General features: G+C 38.8%; 2 protein-coding genes across 5 annotated transcripts in view; one reads left to right on the top strand and one right to left on the bottom strand.

Moving 5' to 3' along the window:
* Snx5 (sorting nexin 5) overlaps positions 1-1983 on the bottom strand; it is a 23728-nt gene extending 21745 nt beyond the window's left edge. The window contains exons 1-2 of one of the 2 annotated variants that reach the window (XM_047539169.1): positions 1836-1983; positions 1517-1599 (exon numbers count right to left, since the gene is read on the bottom strand). In XM_047539169.1, the coding sequence (XP_047395125.1) occupies positions 1517-1567 (51 nt within the window). In that variant the 5' untranslated portion in view covers positions 1568-1599; positions 1836-1983. The remainder of the gene's footprint in view (positions 1-1516; positions 1600-1835) is intronic. The other variant, XM_047539170.1, reaches the window with a different exon arrangement.
* Positions 1255-15031, top strand: Mgme1 (mitochondrial genome maintenance exonuclease 1). 3 transcript variants are annotated; one of them, XM_047539173.1, is made up of 5 exons: positions 1255-1389; positions 3004-3587; positions 7348-7567; positions 13049-13181; positions 13555-15031. In XM_047539173.1, the coding sequence occupies exons 2-5, from the start codon at positions 3074-3076 to the stop codon at positions 13714-13716; spliced, it is 1029 nt and encodes a 342-aa protein (XP_047395129.1). In that variant the 5' UTR covers positions 1255-1389; positions 3004-3073; the 3' UTR covers positions 13717-15031. The 3 variants fall into 3 exon arrangements, with proteins under 3 accessions (XP_047395129.1, XP_047395128.1, XP_047395127.1); XM_047539172.1 differs by lacking the exon at positions 1255-1389 and adding an exon at positions 1723-2404; XM_047539171.1 differs by lacking the exon at positions 1255-1389 and adding an exon at positions 1724-2258.
* Positions 15032-19561: the final 4530 nt, after the last annotated feature.

The raw sequence follows: 19561 nt of genomic DNA on the forward strand, positions 1-19561 counted from the left end.
TTGCAAATCCATGAACCTCAACCTTGTGAAAATTGCAAACTAAAGCATATAACATCTAAACATTAAGCTAACATGTAAGTGTTTCTGTGTGATGCAGGCACATAGCTGTAATTCCAGTGAATTGAGAAGCTGAGGCAGGAGGATTTCAATTTTTGGCCTGACTGGGCAATTCAGCAAGACTGTTTCAAAATTTAAAAAGAACTAAGGGATATAGCTCAGTGGTAAAGTAACCCTAGGCTCAATTCCCAATACCACCAAAAAAAGAAAAAGTTTCAGCTAACTAACAAACTGTAAAATTTTTAAATCAAGATTTTACCATAAACTCCCCTTTTGATAAACTGTAAAACCATCTAGACCTGATCCACCATAACAGAATACTAGTTATCAGCACAGATCAGGCAGCAAAATGAAGGGTAATTTACTTATCTCCCTTATTTCTGTAACTTTAAAAATCAGGAAGGATCCCAGGGACTCTGTACAAAGCTCTATTTCAATAACCAATACAATCATGCCCTTGTTCCAACAATTCAGTTGCTTAGCCCTCAACTTCGGTATTTACTTACTAGAAGAATACTTTCTCCAAAGATGCCTGTGACTTCTAAAGGGCTGTTTTTAACATGGATCCAATAAATTTGAGAGCAACCCAGTTGTTTTAGATTTCTTTTAAATTTTTCTGTCAGGAAAACTATATTGATTCTATATTTAAGATTATGGTTGACAACTTTTGAGTCATGGAAAACTAACGATTCAAATTTAAAGGACTAATAAAGAGTGGAGACCACCTATAAATCTTTAATTGGCTATAGTAATCTCAGTTTATCGCATGTAATCGTTTGGACTTCAAGAAAGACGTGGCCTTGGGCTTACATAAATACACAGAATTTAAGAATAAAAGCTGAGGTCAGTAAACATTTCAAACCTACTAAATTACACAACTCTCGCAAGGACGCATTTAGCGTTTACGAATTTGCAAGGAACATGATACAGATTCTTGGTGGAATTTCCCCAGTTGTTTGGGCCAAAAAGACCTTTTTCTTAAGGGGGGAAGGGGGTCCGCCGGTTTAAAGACAACAAACCACTGCCGTTTATTTCACACTGAGTAAATTTCACGTCCAACTTCCAGTCACCAAGGGAAGTTTTATGAACTTCCAGCATTAAAAAAAAAAAAAAAAAATGGTGTCTTCGTTGATTAGTCAGAGACTGGTCAAGAGTCTACTCGGAATCAGGCAGTGGAGAAGTGGTTACTGAGTAAGGTCCTTCCTGTTGTGTGTTTCTCTCCCCGACAGGAGAATCGGGGGGTCATCCGGATCGGGGGGATCATCGGGATGACCGGGGGCAATCTTCTGATGGAGCGGAGCACAGTGGGTGCACCGGATCTCGCAGGCTCCGGTACTTGGAGGTTACAGGGTTTGCTACGAGCAGTTAGGGCCCCTGGGGAGGGTGGAGAAAGGAATAGGGGCTCCGGGAGGTCAGCTGGGCCTCCCATCCTGGAGACCATAGGAGGGGAGGACCTCACCTTGTTACGGTCCTCCTCCTGCTGCTGCAGCAACTCGGGAACCGCGGCCATGGCGACGCGGGCCTAGAGCAGGGGCCGCCTGGCTGTGCGAGGAAAGAAGAGGCTGGGCCACCACCGCCGGGGCGCCTCTCAGGGGCGACCGCGGCCCCGCCTCCGCTGGCCTCCCTGCCCGACGGCGGCTGGAGGCCTTGGGACTCCGCCACCATCCCAGCAGCCCCGGGAGCAGGCAAACGGCGCGCCACGTGCTCCCCCAGAGCAGCCTCCCCATCCCGGCTGCCGTCCATCTTGGAGCCGGGCAAAGAAATAATACGGGGCCTACCCTCGCTCCGCACCACGCGGAGACCGCTGGCCGGAGGGCTGCAACGCGGAGCGGAACCACTGACACTCCTACAGCGAGGCACGCTTGGACAGAGAGATCACAGTCCTCTACCGAGCAATTTATTGCTCAGCCCGAGTCCAAGATGGCGCCTAAAGCTGACGTATACAAGATCTCGTGAGAGAGAAAGCACGAGATTTGGAGGTGCCCGCGCTTCGGCGCGAGGGGAGGGACTCCCTACCGGTTGCTGGCCTATGGAGGCATAGGAAAGGGTAGGGGGTGGGGCGTGAGCGCCGCAGTGTATGCCGGGGCTGTGTTGCCTGGGGCGGGGCTTAACTCCAGACCAAAGCGCGGGACTGATGAAAGTACGGATCCCGGGAAGTCGTTGGCGCCCTGGGAGTTAAACAAAGCGTGGTAGCCTCTGAGGTACTAACCCCTGCTGTAGGCTGACGTTCTGTTTTAAGTTATAACTCTTCCCTGAGCCACGTTACCCCGACACGGCCCACAGCCGCTCTGTCCCCGCCACGGGTCAGCACCTGCGGTGGAGCTGCAGGCCGCTTTCTCCGGATCAGGTTGGTGGGCCCTGCTGACCGCGGCTTACTAGCTCCGACCTGTGACAAATAACGCGACCTTTCAGAAGCTCCAGTTCCACGCCCGTAAAAAGGGATCATTATAATGCCCACTTTGGACGGTGTGAGGATTAAATGAGAAATGCCCATACAGAATTTTTAACAAAAACCCTGGCATTGAGGGGTCCGTCGTTAACTGACTCGCGGCTTCTGCAGGACGGCCTCTGGTTCTCTTACTGTCTCACAGGCCAACTTCCCTTCCTGAGCGTCACATTTCTTCAGATCAAAGATTAGGGGCCTCTTGCTCAAGCTGTCTACTCGTTGGCATTTAATAAGTGCTAGTCCTTCTGGGGTTGATTGGATCTCATGGGAAATAGCTTTCTGCAAACACGTCGAAAAGATTTATTAACTACAGATAGCTCAGTTGGTAGAGTGCTTGCCTTGTAAGCACAAGGCCCTGGGTTCGATCCCCAGCACCCAAGGGAAAAAAAAAAAAAAAAAAGAAACTACAGTTAGATATGCAACATGATTCTGATGCAGCTTTCACTGGTGGTTCAAATATGTTATAGGTCCGGTATCTAACACCACTTTTCTTTTAATAGGAATACCAAATAAAAAAAGGCTCTCGACATTGCAGAGATTAGAGAAGTGAAAAAAAAAAAAAATCTAAAGATGAAGGCATATCAGACCATTTACAGGCAGCTCAGAAGTTCAAAGGGGTTTTCTGTAGTACCAGCCCCACTTGTGAATTTCTCTACTTCCCCTTATTCATGTGGCCGGAAGAAAAAAAACCCTTATGAAGAAGTGGACCAAACAAAATACTCTACTTTAATAAGGTCTGTCTTGTCGTTCAGAGGCCTTGCCCAGACCCCAGAATCATTGTTTGAGGAAGATTCTTTACTATATGGACCTGTGAGTAAGCATAAGCCCCCAAAGCAAGATAAGGGGGCCAGAGTTCCACGAAACTGGTTTCCCATCTTCAATCCAGAGAGAAATGACTCTTCTGATCCAAATACAAACGATTTTTCAACGCCTTTGAAAATCCCTTTGCAAAGGACTATGATACCAAGTGTGACCCGGGTACTTCAGCAGACCATGACAGCGCAACAGGTTTTCTATTTGGAGAAGTGGAAACAGCGAATGATTCTGGAGCTGGGAGAAGATGGCTTTGCAGAATACACCTCAAGTAATTCTCTTAATTCTGGTTCTATGATTTTTAGAATATAAAGAAAGCATTAATATCAAAAGAATGAAGCTGGGTTTTTTTGTTCATTTTGGTTTTTTTTTTGGGGGGGGTAGTGGTGGTTGATACTAAGGATTGAACCCAGGGATACCCTAACACTGAGCTACATTTCCAACCCTTTTTATTGTTTTTGTTGTTGTTTGTTTTTTGTTTTTTGTTTTTGAGATAGGATCTTGCTTTGTTGCTGAGGCTGACCTTCAACTTGCCATCCTCCTGCTTCAGCCTCTCAGGTTACTGGGTTAGAGGTATACACCACTTCACAGGGCAGAATGAAGCATTTTTAACCTTACTAGTGAGGAACTACTTATTTAATTAGCATTAAATAGCACTTCATATTGTATTAACTCACTTAATCCTCATGACAATCTTATGAAGCATAGACACTATTTTCCCCAAAGCACAGATGAAACAAGCAGAGATCAATAATTTGACTACATGATACATAAAATTAATTTGTTTTATAAACTACAAACTCTCAGAACTGGTAATTTTCCTTGATTGTGGAAAAAAGGCACTTGATAATAAAATTCTAGTTGTTTGGTAGGCATCAGAATCAAATATTACTGATCAAGTGTAAACTGGTCAATTTAAGCCAGAACACCTGTTTTTATATGTTGATAAATTGAGCTATTCAGGTGTTCTTGATTAGGAACTGAAAGTGAATTAACTTTGACTTTCAACTCCTAAGTTACTTAGATGAGTAAGAAATGCTTGGTGCAAGCGAATTAGCTGATCCCATGAAGACAGTCCAGTATAGTGGTACCCTTTGTAATCCCAGCTACTTGGAGACTGAGGCAGGAGGATTACAAGTTCAAGGTCAGCCCCAGCAAATTAATAAAACACCCTGTCTCAAAATAAAGTGGAAAAAAAAAAAATAGGGATGCATAAGAGCCTGGTTTTTATCCCTAGCACCACCAAAAAAATAGTTAATTTTTTGAAAAAGGGATTGGCCCCTTAGTTCAGTGCCCAGTACCAGCAGGGGGAAACAAAAAGATTCCTGTGTAGTTTTACATAGACATTCCTTAGCCTATGCTTCCCCAAGATCAGTACATGTACCCCTAGTGGTACATGATTGCTTTTCTTTTTTATTTAAATAGTGTACTTGCCAGACATAGGGGCACTGTGGTGCTTGTAATCCCACATAGTGGTGTATCGTAATTTCAGCGACTCAGGAGACTGAGGAAGGAGGATCACATGACTGGCCTTAGATTTAGGGAGACCCTTAAATCTCAAAATAAAAAGGGCGGGGGATGATGCTAGGGAGTGGAGTACACCTGCATTCAATCCCCAGTACTGAAAAGGTAAAAATAAAAGTATTGTACTTATTCTCAAGCATTTTAGAAAAAAATAGTAAAACCATGTACACAGTAACTATAAAGCCACTTACATTTTAAAGAAAATTAAGTTCATAGGCAGGACCTGGATATGAAAAAAAATGGTCAAGACCTTACCCCCTTATGATATTCCTCAACTCTGTCGGGCAAGAACTATATGCAGGGGCTGCTGTCACCTTGTAACTTTTTTTATTATTACTATTTTTTTAATGGTGTGTAGTACTAGGGATTGAACCCAGGGGGACTTTATCACTGAACTACATCCCCAGCCTTTTTATATTTTATTTTGATACAGGATCCACTAAAGTGCCTAGGCTGCCCTCCAATTTATAAGCCTCCTGTCTCAGACTCCCAAATTTCTGGGATTATAAGCATGTACCACCACACCAGGCTCAGAGGCTGCCTTCTTAAAATGGTTAACTAGGGGTAACCAAGAAATTATTCTCTACTTTCCAAACAAGCTAAGTTTTTTATTTGTACCACTACAATTTAGAATCTATAGGTTCCTCATGAGGAGTTGTTTTGATTTTCCTTAAACAAGTTTCAGGAATCCTGAAATTACTGTTCAGAAGTGTAAAGGGAGAAACCTGCTGGGTCACAGGGGAGCCTAGGATCTGCAGCTCTTGGCACAGAGGAAGGAAATGCACTGTGATAAAGGAAAGGATTGCAAATGTGTCCCAATAGCCTGGGCAGACTGAATTTCAGGGTCAACTTTGTTGATCTAGATGAATACTGTTTCTCTGTTAACTCAGGATCAACCTTTAATTGACTCTTTAATAGGAACAATCACATAAATTAGTGTCATGGCAAGAAAGAGGGGAAAAAAAATAAGATAGTAAGTGTATCAGAACTCACTAAACTGATTAATGGATCTGGAGAGGCAATCTGAATACTACTTGATTAATAAATTCTTTTTAGTCTTTCCAAGGTACAAAGCATAGAAATGTGCCCAGAGCTGGCCTTCTTCCAAACACTTGAGCAATTTCCAAGTATCAGTTCCGTTTTTAAAGGATGAGGATGAGAAAGTCTGTCATATTCAGATTTAAGTGTTGATCATAATGAAAAAGGCTGAAGTTTTATTTTAATTTATTTATTTTTCTTACATTGATTTGTTTTCATTTTGTTTTAATGGTACTGAGGATCCAACCCAGGACCTCACATGTGCTGGGCAAGCACTCTACCACAACTACACCTCCAGTCAATGCTAATTTTCTTTTCTTTTTTTTTTTTAAATCCTAAAGTATCAACCATCCTGCCAGTTCTAGCATCAGAATATCGAAGATGCGTGATTTTTTTAAAATGCATTTGTACTGAGACTTGAAACATTTCACTTGCATTCCTTTATTGAATGAATACTCTGACTTGATGCTACCTGAAGTAAATCTATTCTTGAATCATTTTTATTTTTTTTTTTTATTTTTTAAGTTGTTAATGGACCTTTATTTTATTCTTTTATTTATATGTGGTGCTGAGGATCGAACCCAGTGCCTCATGCATGCTAGGCAGGCATTCAACCACTGAACCACAACCCCAGCCCTTTATTTATTTTTTTCCTGGTGTCAGGGATTGAATTCATGGCCTCAGGCCTGCTAAGCAGATACTCTACCACTAAGCTATATCCCCAGCCTAAATTTATAAATTGAGTTATGGTTAATGTTCTGAACCTTATACTCTAAGGAATCCTGAAGTCTAGATTTCCTTGTTTGAGGTCATATATGTAAAGAACTAACCACAGGTCAGATTTGCAGCAAACAATGAATTGCCTATTTACATGACAGTAGACAAAGCAACTCTTTCTTGTGTGTGTGTTGTGTGTGTGTGTGTGTGTGTGTGTGTTGCTAGGGATCAAACCAGGAACTTCACATATGCTGAGCAAGTGCTCTATGCTCTTATCACTGAGCTATGCCCCTAGCCCTCTTCCTGTTTTTGACATTTGTCTTGGGATTCTTAAGCTAGTCTGTAGGCAAATACCACATCTCTTTTCTGTGGGTTTTAACTCCATCAGTCTTAAATTTCTTGTAGGCCTTCTGTGTGCTAATAATCCAAATTGAGTGAAGTATACATAGAATAGAATAATTTAATTATTAAGTTGAATTCTTTTTAATTCTCCAAGTAATTTCCTAGAAGCAATTCTATTTTTTGCCAGTGGTAGAACTAACCTTTCAAAGCATGGTGGCAGAGCATGCCCTCCCTCCCCTGGTTGCTGGCATTACAGGTGTGTGCCACCATGCCTGGCAGCTTTTGTGTAACTTTTAGTTTTATTATTCGGAGTTGTTTAGGGCATTGGTTTTTCGTACTAGCTTTGTTTTTGTTTGTGTTTTTGTTGTTGTTGTTTTCTTTTTCTCCTTTTTCCTTGATTTTTCTTTCAGACATCTTTTTACAGGGGAAGCAGTTTCATGAAGCCTTGGAAAGCATACTTTCACCCCAGGGGAACATAAAAGAGAGAGATGAAAATCTCCTCAAATGTGGCTACATCGAAAGCATCCAACATATTCTGAAAGATGTCAGTGGAGTGCGAGCTCTTGAAAGTGCTGTTCAGCATGAGACCTTAAAGTATGTAGGTCTGCTGGACTGTGTGGCTGAGTATCAGTAAGTATAAAATTGTTTCCATCACAGTGTGGTGGTGAATGAATGTCAGGTAGGACAGATGGTGCCTGTCAAGAAATACTTTTTTCCTGTTTTTTTATTTTTATTTTTTGGTACTGGGAATTGAACACAGGGGCACTTTACCACTGAACTACATTCCCAGCCGTTTTTATTTTGAGATGGTCTTGCTAAGTTTCCCAGGCTGGCCTCGAACATGCAATCCTTCCTTAGACTCACAGCTCACTGGAATTTTAAGGCATGCACCCACCTTACTTTTTTCTTCATTAGCCCTTCTTCAAGGGGTGTCTGTAGGTATTGTGGCATCTGCCTCTTTTAAAGTCAAACCTATATTATAGGTAAAAGAATGTGGAGCAGGGCAAAAGGTAGAACAGATGCAGGAAGGAGAGCTGCATAGTCCTTGATTATCAGTATTTTGTAATCAAACTGCTGAAGAAAATGTCTAGTTTTCAGTATTCCCAGTATGGTGTCTTCCAGCCTGTCCTTTTTCTCCTCTCCCCAAACAAGATACCAGCCATAAGATCCAATTTGATTCTTGTATTTCCTTTTTTCTCAATTTTTTCTTTTTGGTTTTTTCTTTTTCTTTTTTTCCTGTTTTCCTAAACGGAGCACTATGACCTATTGGCCTTGAAAATCAACTCTCTTCCTCTTAAGTTGTTGACATGATAGGAACTCTAAACTTGCTAAAGCTTCCTGCAGTTTTAAAATTGCTGCTGTTAACTGTTTTTCCTACTTAGTCCGATTCCAAGAGTAGCTATAATCTGCAGGCACCCCTATTCCTAATAAAGGATGTGAGTGATAACAACAGGATGGGGAGAGGGATGGTATCTATGTGTATAACCCTTGGAGTTCTAGTTAAAATTTAACTTTAAAAAAAGGGCAGGGGATGTAACCCAGTGATGGTGTATATACTTAGCATGCAGGCATCAGGCCCTGGGTTCAACCTCCAACACCAAAAAAAATTGGGGGTACTAGGAGTTTAACCAGGGGTACTATACCACTGATCTGCCTACCTCAGCCTCCCAAGTCTCTGGAACTATAGGTGTACACCACCTGCCTGGCTTCTTTACCCATTTTTTAAATAGAGTTATTTGTTTTCTTGTTATTGAGTTGAATTCTTTATGTATTTCAGATAATAGCCCTTTAATCACATATATGGTTTATAAATATTTTCTCCATTCTGTGGTTTCTTTCTTCACTCTATTTCCTTTGCTGTGCAGAAGCTTTTTAATTTGATATAATCCCATTTGTCAGTATTGCTTTTGTTACTTTTGCTTTTGGAATTCTATTTAAAAAATCATTGCCCAGGCCACCTATTTTCTTCTAGAAGTTTTATAGTTTCAGGTCTTATGATTAGGTGTTTCATTTTTAGTCGATCATTGTATATGGTGTGAGATAAGGATGCATTTTCCTTTTTCTGCAAGTGGATGTTCAGGTTTTCAAACATTTATTGAAGATACTATCCTTTCCCTATTGTGTTTGTGGCAGTTTTTTGAAATCAAATGACTGTGAAATGCATGAGTTTATTTCAGGCTCTGGGCACTGTTTTGGTTACTATAACTTTGTTTGTTTGTTTGTTTGGTACTAGGGATTGAACCCAGGGGTACTTTACCACTGAGCTACATATCCAGCCCTTTTTATTTCTTATTTTCAGACAGGGTCTCACTAAGTTCCCAAGGCTGGCCTTGTACTTGAGACCCTCCTGCATCCCACTCCTGAGTCTTTGGGATTATAGGTGTGAGCCACCATGCCCAGCATATAACTTTTAATTTGAAAGTGTGGTGCTGGGTACAGCCGTAGTGCATGCCTGTAATCCAGGCATCTCGGGTGGCCAAGGCAGGAGGATTGCAAGTTGAAGACCAACCTCAGAAACTTCCAGACTTAGCCAGACCCTGTCTCAAAATAAAACATGAAAAAAAAAAAAAAAAAAAAACATGAACAAAGGGGCTGGTGATGTGGCTCAATGGTTAAGGCCTCTGGGTTGCGATGCCTCTGACTTAGTTCTTTTTGCTCAATTGCTTTGGCTATTGAGGGTCCAAATTTATATTTTAGGATTATTTTTTCTATTTCTATGAAACATGACTTTGGAATTTTGTTAGGGATTGCATTGAATCTCTATGTTGCCTTAGATAGTAAGGACATTTTAACAATATTTTGTCAATCCATGAACACGGGATATCTTGCATTTTATTTGCATCTTCAGTTTCTTTCATCAATGTTTTACAGTTCTTGTTTTGTTTTGTTTTTGGCTTTGATTTTGTTTTTTTAGGGGGGTATCGGGGATTGAATTCAGGGGCACTCAACCACTGAGCCACATCCCCAGCCCTATTTTGTATTTTACTTAGAGACAGGGTCTCACTGAGTTGCTTAGCACTCAGTGCTGAGGTTGATTCTGCTGAGGTTGGCTTTGGACTTTCAATCCTACTGTCTTAGCCTCCTGAGTCACTGGGATTACAGGCATGTGCCATCATACCCAACTGTTTTATTACAGTTTTGGTTTTTTTGTTATCTTATTTTTTATGTTTTTCATTTTCTTATTTTTAATTTTTTTCATACATGTATATAGAGTAAGAATGTCTGTCTCATTCTATTGTCCTTCCCATCCCCACCACCCTCCCCACCCTCACTCCACTCTGCATAATCCAAACTTCCTTCATTCTTTCCTACCCACCCCCATATTACAGTTTTTGATTTGCTAAGATATCTCACACTACAGGTTGAGCATCTCTCATCTGAAATATGAAATACTCTAAAATCTGAAACTTTCTAAACCTGAAGTTTTGCACTGGGGATTGTTTTACCACTGAGCTATATCCCCAGCCCTTCTTATTTTTTATTTTGAGACAGGATCTCACCAGGTTGCTGAGGGTCTCACCCAGTTGCCCCAAAACTAGCTTTGAACTGTGATCTTCCTGCCTGCCTCAGCCTCCCAAGTCACTGGATTACAAGCATGTGCCAGTGTGTGTGGCTTAAATCTTAAATATTAATGTCCCAAGCATTTTGGTCAAGGTTATATATCCAACCTATATTAAGTTCTATAATTATAGTACATGCCTATAAACAGTGGTCCATGGCAGAAAGTTGGGGTTTTCTTTGGTTTGGTTTGGTTTTGAGGCATTTTGATTTATTCAAATGAAAACTAGAAATAGCAGCCTCTTGGAGTTACTGGGGCCCTATTCTCATTTGGGTAGATTCTCAAACTTGGCAATATAACAAAACAATTATAAAGACGGTAAAATTACCTCTAGCCCTGTACTGAGTAGTCACTAGCCACAAATGGCTATTGAGCATTTGAATGGACAGTACAAACTCAGGTGTGCTGTGACTATATACAAACTAGTTTTCAATGCTTTAGAATAACAACAAAGCAAAATACCCCATTAGTAACATTTTCATATTGATTATATGTTGGAATGATAACATTCTGGATATTTGGGGTTAAATAAAATACTAAATACCTATTTTTTCTTTTATCATATCTACTAGAAAATTTAAAATGACATATGTGGCTTGCAATTTATTTAAGTACTGGGGACTGAACCCAAGGGGCACTTCACTGCTGAGATATATCCCCAATCCTTTTTATTTTTTATTTGAAATAGGGTCTTGCTCATAAGTTACTGAGGCTGGCCTTGAACTTTTTATCCTCTTTCCTCACTTCCAAACTGCTAGGATTACAGGCATCTAACATTTTATTTTATTTTAGAAAGTGCTATCTAGCCAGACAAAGTGGCACATGCCTATAATCCCAGCGGCTCAGGAGGCTGGGGCAGGAGGATGGCAGGTTCAAAGCCAGCCTCAGCAATTTAGCAAGACTCTAAGCAACCTAGCGAGACCCTGTCTCAAAATAAAATGTAAAAAGGGTTGGGGATGTAGCTCATTGGTGAGCAAGCACCCTTGGGTTCAATCTCTGGTACCAGAAAGACAGACAGTGCTGCTCTAACTATATATAGCCTGCATAAGTCATAACTATCTAGCACTATGTGACATGTAAGTAACATACATACTTTGTAAAAATTACTCTACAAACTGCTAATTTTATTTTTTTAATTTATTATTATTATTATTGGTATTGAGGATTAAACCTAGGGGCATTTAACCACTGAGCCACATCCTCAACCCTTTTAATTGTTTGAGGCAAGGTCTTGCTAAGTTGCTAAGGCTGAACTTGAACTTGGAATCCTCCTGCCTCAGCCTTCCACATTGCTGGAATTACAGGCTTGTGCCAGCCAAACTTCTGATTGTGAATTGAAGTTTTAAGAGACAAATTGAATAGGTAGAGCCCACTGAGAGTCACAAGTTATCTCTCCACTACAATCCTTTTGATATCTATAATTGTCAAGAGCCCATCAAGCTGGGTAAAGCGGTGCATGCTTATAATCCCAGTGACTTGGGAGGCTGAGTCAGGAAGGAGTATAGCAAGTTTGAGGCCAGCCTTAGCAATTTAACAAGGCCTTAAGCAGTTTAGCAAGACCTTATCTCAAAAAAATAAAAAGAACTGGGAATGTGGCTTAGTGGTAAAGTGTACCTGGGTTCAATACCAGTACCAAAAATAAAAAAATAAGACCCCCAGCAGGATTCAGAGAGTGAGGAGGAATATACTGTTTACTTGACACCTCCCTGGAAAAAAAATGGCAGGAAATTTTTATTTTCCCAGTATCCCAGATTCTCTTCCTTGTGTGTAAACTTTTAGGAGAGGAACCAGGTTTCCTTATTTGTATGTCTCCATATAATCAATGCCTATTGATTATTAATGAATTTGAACCCCAGCTTTTGGTTTATGAGCAAGAGAACGTTTGAGGTGCCGTGATACATAATCTTTCATGATAGGGACTTTACTATTGACAAATTGTGTTCCATTCTGATAAATATTTGAAGCAAAATCAACCAAGATAATGATAAATGTAATTTTAATTCACCTGTCAACTGTTAAAGAAGTCCAAAGAATTACAAGAAAGTCTAGAAACTTAAACTGCAGAAAAGTTTTTTCCTAGTTTGCCCACATAGTTCACATAGTTCTTGTTTGCCTTGCTCGGGATCAAAGCCAAGACCTCATGCGCCTCAGGAAAGTGCTTTTTACTGAGCCGTGGGCCCAGCTGTATCATGCCTTTCTAATCCTAAGAAGTGAAACCAGTTTTGGAAAGCGGTGACTAGAAACAATGGCCACTGGGTGAACAGTAGTAAATTGTATAGAAGATGACCTACTAGAGCTTTTCTTTTTTTTTTTTTTTTTTTCTTTTTTTTTAAATTCATTTTTATTGTAAACAAATGGGATACATCTTGTTTCTCTGTACATGAAGTAGAGGCATACCATTTGTGTAATCATACATTTACCTAGGGTAATGGTTTTTTTTTTTTGTTTGTTTGTTTATTTTATTTTTCCCCTCCCCCCACCCCTCCCCCCCCTCCCATAGAGCTTTTCAATTTGAACTATTACCTACAAAGACTTCCTTTGGTTTCTCTTAGGGGCAAGTTGTGTGTGATTGATTGGAAGACATCAGAGAAACCAAAGCCTTTTATCCGAAATACATATGACAACCCTCTACAAGTTGTGGCATATGTGGGTGCCATAAACCATGATGCCAACTACAGTTTTCAGGTTAGGGCACTGAACCTCCACTTACTTAAAGGCTTTGCTCAATGCTTATTTATAGCTGCTTCACTGTTTATGATTTTTTTACCCTATTTTTATCCCACTGCTGTTTCTTATCCTTGTCTCACTTAAATATCACTGTTCTTTCTTTCATTCTGGGCATTTTTTAAAATAGTCATTTAATGATCACAGTTCATTCTTCAGTGTTTTATCTGTCATCATTGTGTTCCATGTGTCCTGGTGCATGCTTTGATCAACCCACCTTAGAAATTGAATTAGAATTATTGTGCTCAATACTGACTGAGTTTGCCCTGGAGTAAAAAGAAAATAAACCTAAATATAGAAATACTAGTATTGCCCTGTGTTTCTTTCTATCTAGGTTCAGTGTGGCTTAATTGTGGTGGCCTACAAAGATGGATCCCCTGCCCACCCACATTTCATGGATGCAGAGCTCTGTTCCCAGTACTGGACCAAGTGGCTTCTTCGGCTAGAAGAATATGCAGAAAAGAAAAAGAACCAGCATATTCAAAAAGCAGATTAGAGCTGGGTACAGTGGTGCAAGCCTGTAATCCCATCTGTTTGGGAAGCAGAGGCAGGAGGATCACAAGTTCAAGGATAGCCTGGGTAACTTACTGAAATCTTGTTTCCAAATAAAAAATAAGGCTGGGAGTGTACCTCAGTGGTAGAGTGCCACTGGGTTCAATCCCCAGTACCAGAAAAGCAATAAAACAGTACAGTATACCTTTTGGAAACATTGAGTACTTTCTCATTGTTTAGACAGATTTACTGTATTCTCAAAGTGGAGGTATCACTGAATCTTAAGAGCTATATTAACACAAGAAAAAATATTAATTTGTTGAAAACATATTGTTACTGAAAAGCCAGAAAAATCTAGATTTAAAGAGCTAGACATCAGCATGTGAAATACCAACTATTGCTGCCTCTGACTATTATTTACCTGAAAACAGGGCAAGCAGGATTGGTAATCACATTTGTAGAACTTACTGTGTTCCTGGTACAATGCCCAGTCTTTGAATTGAGATTGGAAGGCAGTGGGGCTTGATGTGCCAAGGGTTCATGGGGAGAGAAGGGACCGCATACCCCCAGGGACTGTAAAGGTTGAGGGAGACCTTTATACTTGTTCTGTACACTTCTGTATTCATGTGTATTCTTCCCCCCCACCCACCCCAGGTACTGCATATATTCCTATAGCCTGTAATTTTCCCAGCATGTGTATAGAATGATGATATACATCAGTCAATCACCACTGCCAATGCAATTTACTAAAACTTGCTTTTATATACTGGAATTCTCTATATATTTCTCTATTTAGGGGGAAAACTTACATTGAACACTAACTGCATACATATGTGATTATTTAACCTGGAGTAAACATTGCTATCTGGAAAGGTAGAGCAAATTTACCATATCATTGGCAGTATCCCACGGCATACCAGATAACCCCAGAAGTAGCCAGACATGTGGAAATGGTCATTGTAGGTGTTTTAGTAATTGCTTCTGCTTTCAGTCAGCTGATGCTATAATAGAAAATTTATCATTCAGAACTTTGTAGCTATGGGGAACACTAATGAAATCCATTAAGTTTTTTCTATTTGATAGGTAATAAAAACAATTAGTTGTTCTTGGGTTTGAGAAAGTTAAATAAATGCCTATTATTGCTTTCCTTTTATTAGTCATTGTAAGAAATAAAATACAAGACAGGAGTAATGAGGTTTTTGGTTTTTGTCTGGATTTAAATCTGTGTTTATAGGTAACTTCATAAACCTGGAAATTGTTTTGACTTTTTTTTTTAACTTTAAAAAAATTTTTTTTCATACATGTATATAGGGAAAAAATGTCTGTCTCATTCTACCAACATTCCCATCCCCACCACTCTACCCCTTCCCTCACTCCCCTCTGCATAATCCACAGTTCCTTTATTCTTCCCTACCCACCCCCCACTATGGATCAGCATCCGCTTATTAGAGAAAACATTCGGGCTTTGGTTTTTTATGATTGGCTTATTTCACCATGATATTCTCCAGTTCTGTCCATTTACCTACAAATGCCATAATCTCATTCTTCTTTAAAGCTGAGTAATATTCCATTGTGTGTATGTACTGCATTTTCTTTATCCATTCATCTGTTGAAGGGCATCTAGGTTGGTTCCACAGTTTAGCTATTGTGAATTGAGCACAAACATTTATGTGGCTGCATCACTATAGTATGCTGATTTTAAGTCTTTTGGGTATAAACCAAAGGTGGGATAGCTGGGTCAAATAGCGGTTCCATTCCAAGTTTTCTTAAGCACCTCCATACCGCTTTCCAAAGTGGTTGCACCAATCTGCAATCCCACTAACAATGTGTGGGTGTACCTTTTTCCTCACATCCTTGCCAACACTTACTATGACTTGTGTTCTTGATAATTGCCATTCTGACTGGAGTGAGATGAAATCATAGAGTAGCTTTGATTTGTAGTTCTGTAATTGCAAGAAATGATGAATATTTTTCATGTGTTTGTTAATCCATCATATTTCTTCTGTGAAGTGTCTGTTCAGTTCCTTAGCCTATTTATTGAATGGGTCATTTTTTTGTTTGTTTTTTAAATTTTTTAGTTGTAGGTGGACACAGTATCTTTATTTTATTTTTATGTGGTGCTGAGAATTGAACCCAATGCCTTACACGTGCAAGGTGAGCGCTCTACTACTGAGTTATGACCCCAGCCCTCATTTGTTTTTATTTTATGTTTTTTGTTTGTTTTTTAATTTTTTAATTTTATTTGTTCTAATTAGTTGTACATGACAGTAGAATACATTTATACATTTTTGATAGATCATACATAAATAGAGTGTAATCTTATTTTTCAGATTATACATATTGCAGGATCACATTGGTCATGCAGTCATTCATATACATGAGGTAATAATAATGTCTGTTTCTCTCTACTATTATTCCTTCCCCCATACCCCTTCCCCGCCCTTCACGCCCCACTACCTAATATAAAGTACTCTTTTCTTCCCTATCCCCCCTACTTATTGTGAACTAGCTTCCACATATCAGAGAAAACATTTTGCCTTTGGTTTTTTGGTATTGACTTATTTCACTTAGCATGATATTCTCTAACTCCATCCATTTACCAGCAAATTCCAGAATTTTATTATTCTTTAAAACTGAGTAATATTCCATTGTGTGTATGTATATCTATATATAATCATTCTCTTTATCTATTCATCTGTTGAAGGGCATCTGGATTGGTTCCATAGTTTAGCTATTGTGAATTGAGCTGCTATTAAACATTTATGTGGCTGTGTCACGTAGTATGTTGATTTTAAGTCCTTTGGGTATAAACCGATGAGTGGGATAATTGGGTCAAATGATGGGTCCATTCCAAGTTTTCTGAGGAATCTCCATAATGCTTGCACCAGTTTGCATTCCCACCAGCAATGTATGAGTGTGCCTTTTTCCCCATATCCTCACCAACTTTTATTGTTGTTTGTATTCTTGATAACTGCCATTCCGATTGGAGTGAGATGAAATCTTAGTTTTGATTTGCATTTTTCTAGTTGCTAGAGATATGTTGAACATTTTTTCATAAATTTATTGGTCAGTTATATTTCTTCTTTTGTGAAGTGTGTGTTCAGTTCTTTAGCCCATTTATTGATTGGGTTATTTGCTTTTTTGGTGTTTAGTATTTTGAGTTCTTTATATATCCTAGAGATTAATGCTTTATCTGAAGTGCATGTGGTAAAGATTTTCTCCCAATCTGTAGGCTCTCTCTTCATATTGTTTTGCAGAGAAGAAGCTTTTTAGTTTGAGTCCATCCCATTTATTGATTCTTGATTTAACTTCTTGTACTTTAGGAGTCTTGTTAAGGAAGTCAGGTCCTAGGCTGACATGATAAAGATTTGGGCCACCTTTTCTTGTAGTAGTTGCAGGGTCTCTGTTCTAGTACCTAAGTCTTTGATCCCCAGTGAGTTGAGTTTCATAGAAGGTGAGAGATAAGGGTTTAATTTCATTTTGTTACATATGGATTTCCATTTTTCCCAGCACCATTTGTTGAATAAGCTATCTTTTCTCCAGTGAGTGTTTTTGGCACCTTTGTCTAATATGAGATACCTGTATTTATGTGGGTTTATCTGTGTGTCTTCATTCTGTACCATTGGTCTACGTATCTGTTTTGGTGCCAATACCATGGCTGTTTTTATTTCTATACCTCTGTAGTATAGTTTGAGATCTGGTATTGATTTGTTTAAATTGTGTGTGTCCTCCTGCATCAGTTTGGGTAGATCATGTCTCTAGAAATCTGTTGAAGTCTTCAAATTTTATCTGAGTATAAATTTTCAAAATAAGTTCCTAGTTATTTTCTGCATTTCATTAGTATCTGTTGTGATACTTCCTTTTTCATCACAAAATTTGAGTTTTCTCTTTCTTTCTCTTTGTTAGTGTGGCTAAAGATTTATCAATTTTATTTATTTTTTCAAAGAACCAACTTTTCGTTTTGTCAGTTTTTTTCAATTGTTTCTTTTGTTTCAATTTCATTGATGTTAGCTCTGATTGTAATTATTTCCTGTCTTCTGCTGCTTTTGGTGTTGATTTGTTCTTTTTCTAGGGCTTTGAGATGTAATGTTAGGTCCTTTACTTGTTGACTTTTTATTCTTTTAATAAATGAGCTCAATGCAATGAACTCTCCTCTTAGTACTGCCTTCATAGCATCCCAGAGATTTTGATATGTTCTATCAGTATTCTCATTTACCTCTAAGTATTTTTTTATTTCCTCCTTGATTTCTTCTTTTATCCTTTCATCATTCAATAACATGCTAATTAGTCTCCAGGTGTTAGAGTAACTTCTATTTTTTTATTTTATCATTGATTTCTAGTTTCATTCCATTATGATCTGATAGAATGCAGGGTAGTATTTCTCTTTTTTTTTTTTTTTTGTATTTGCAGAGAGTTGCTTTATTGCGTACCATACAGTCTATTTTAGAGAAGGATCCATGTGCTGCTGAGAATAATGTGTATTCACTCAATGATGGACGAAATACTCTCTATATGTTAAGTCTAAATCTTTGTACTGAATTCTATAGTTTCTTTGTTTAGTTTTTATTTGGAAGATCTATCCAGTGGTAAGAGAGGTGTGTTAAAGTCACCCAATATTATTGTGTTGTGGTCTCTTTGATTCTTGAAATTGAGAAGTGTTTGTTTGATGTACATAGATGCTCCATTGTTTGGGGGCATATATATTTACAATTGTTTGTCTTGTTGGTGTATGATTCCCTTAAGCAGTATGGAATATCCTTTCTTTAATTTTTAAATTTTATTCTAACTAGTTGTACATAAAAGTAGGATGCATTGATTCATTTTTATAGGTCATATGTAAATGGAGTTTAATCTCTCATTTTTTCAATTATACATATTGTAGGATCACATGGGTCATGCAGTGATATATGTACATGAAGTAATAATGTCTGTTTCACTCTACTATCATTCCTTCCCACATATCCTTCCCACTTACCCCTTCACCTCCCTTCATTCCCCTCTACCTAATATAATGTCCTTCTTTATCCCTTCTGACTAACTTTGGTTTGAAGTCCACTTTGTCTGGTATGAGGATGGAAACCCCTGCTTGTTTACATAGTCCATGTGACTAATATGTTTTTTCCTAACTTTTCACCTTCAGTCTGTGGATGTCTTTGCCTATGAGGTGTGTCTGTTGAAGACAGCATATTGTTGGGTCGTGTTTTTTAATCCAATTTGCCACTCTGTGTCTTTTGATTGATGAGTTTAGGCCATTAACATTCAGGGTTATTGGGATATGATTTATATTCCCAGTCATTTTGGTTTATTTTTGGTTTTTAACTTGACTTACTTTCTCCTTTGATTGACCTTCCCTTTAATGTAGTTCCTCCCTTGGCTGGTTTTCATTGTTTTTTTGTTTTTCTTTTTGTTTTTGTTTTTTGTTTTTTTCATCCTCATGGAATATTTTGCTAAGAGTGTTCTATAGTGCAGGCTTTCTAGTTGTGAATTCTTTAAACTTTTGTTTATCATGGAAAGTTTTTATTTCATCTTCAAATCTGAAGTTTAATTTTACTGGATATAAAATTCTTCGTTGGGAGCTGAAGAAATGGCTCCTTTTGGAGAGCGCTCACCTAGCATGCCGAAGGACTGCGGTTCAAATCCCCTGCCCAGAAGATGACAGGAAAAAAAAATAAAATAAAAATCTACGAAAAAATTAAAAAAAAAAAAAAAAAAAAAAATTCTTCGTTGGCATACATTTTCTTTCAGAGCTTGATATGTGTTACTCCACGACCTCCTGACATTGAGGATCTGGGTTGAGAAATCAGCTGATATCTGAATTGGTTTCCCCCTATATGTAATTTCTCACAGCA

This window comes from Sciurus carolinensis, chromosome 2 (assembly GCF_902686445.1).
Source record: "Sciurus carolinensis chromosome 2, mSciCar1.2, whole genome shotgun sequence".
Taxonomy (NCBI): domain Eukaryota; kingdom Metazoa; phylum Chordata; class Mammalia; order Rodentia; family Sciuridae; genus Sciurus; species Sciurus carolinensis.

What these genes read in the sequence shown, in the direction of transcription:
- Mgme1 (XM_047539173.1), top strand. Translation starts at nt 3,074, where the DNA reads ATGAAGGCATATCAGACCATTTACAGGCAGCTCAGAAGTTCAAAGGGG. An exon ending in CTTTGCAGAATACACCTCAA is followed by an intron (nt 3,588 to 7,347) that starts GTAATTCTCTTA and finishes TTTTTCTTTCAG; the next exon opens with ACATCTTTTTACAGGGGAAG. An exon ending in GACTGTGTGGCTGAGTATCA is followed by an intron (nt 7,568 to 13,048) that starts GTAAGTATAAAA and finishes GGTTTCTCTTAG; the next exon opens with GGGCAAGTTGTGTGTGATTG.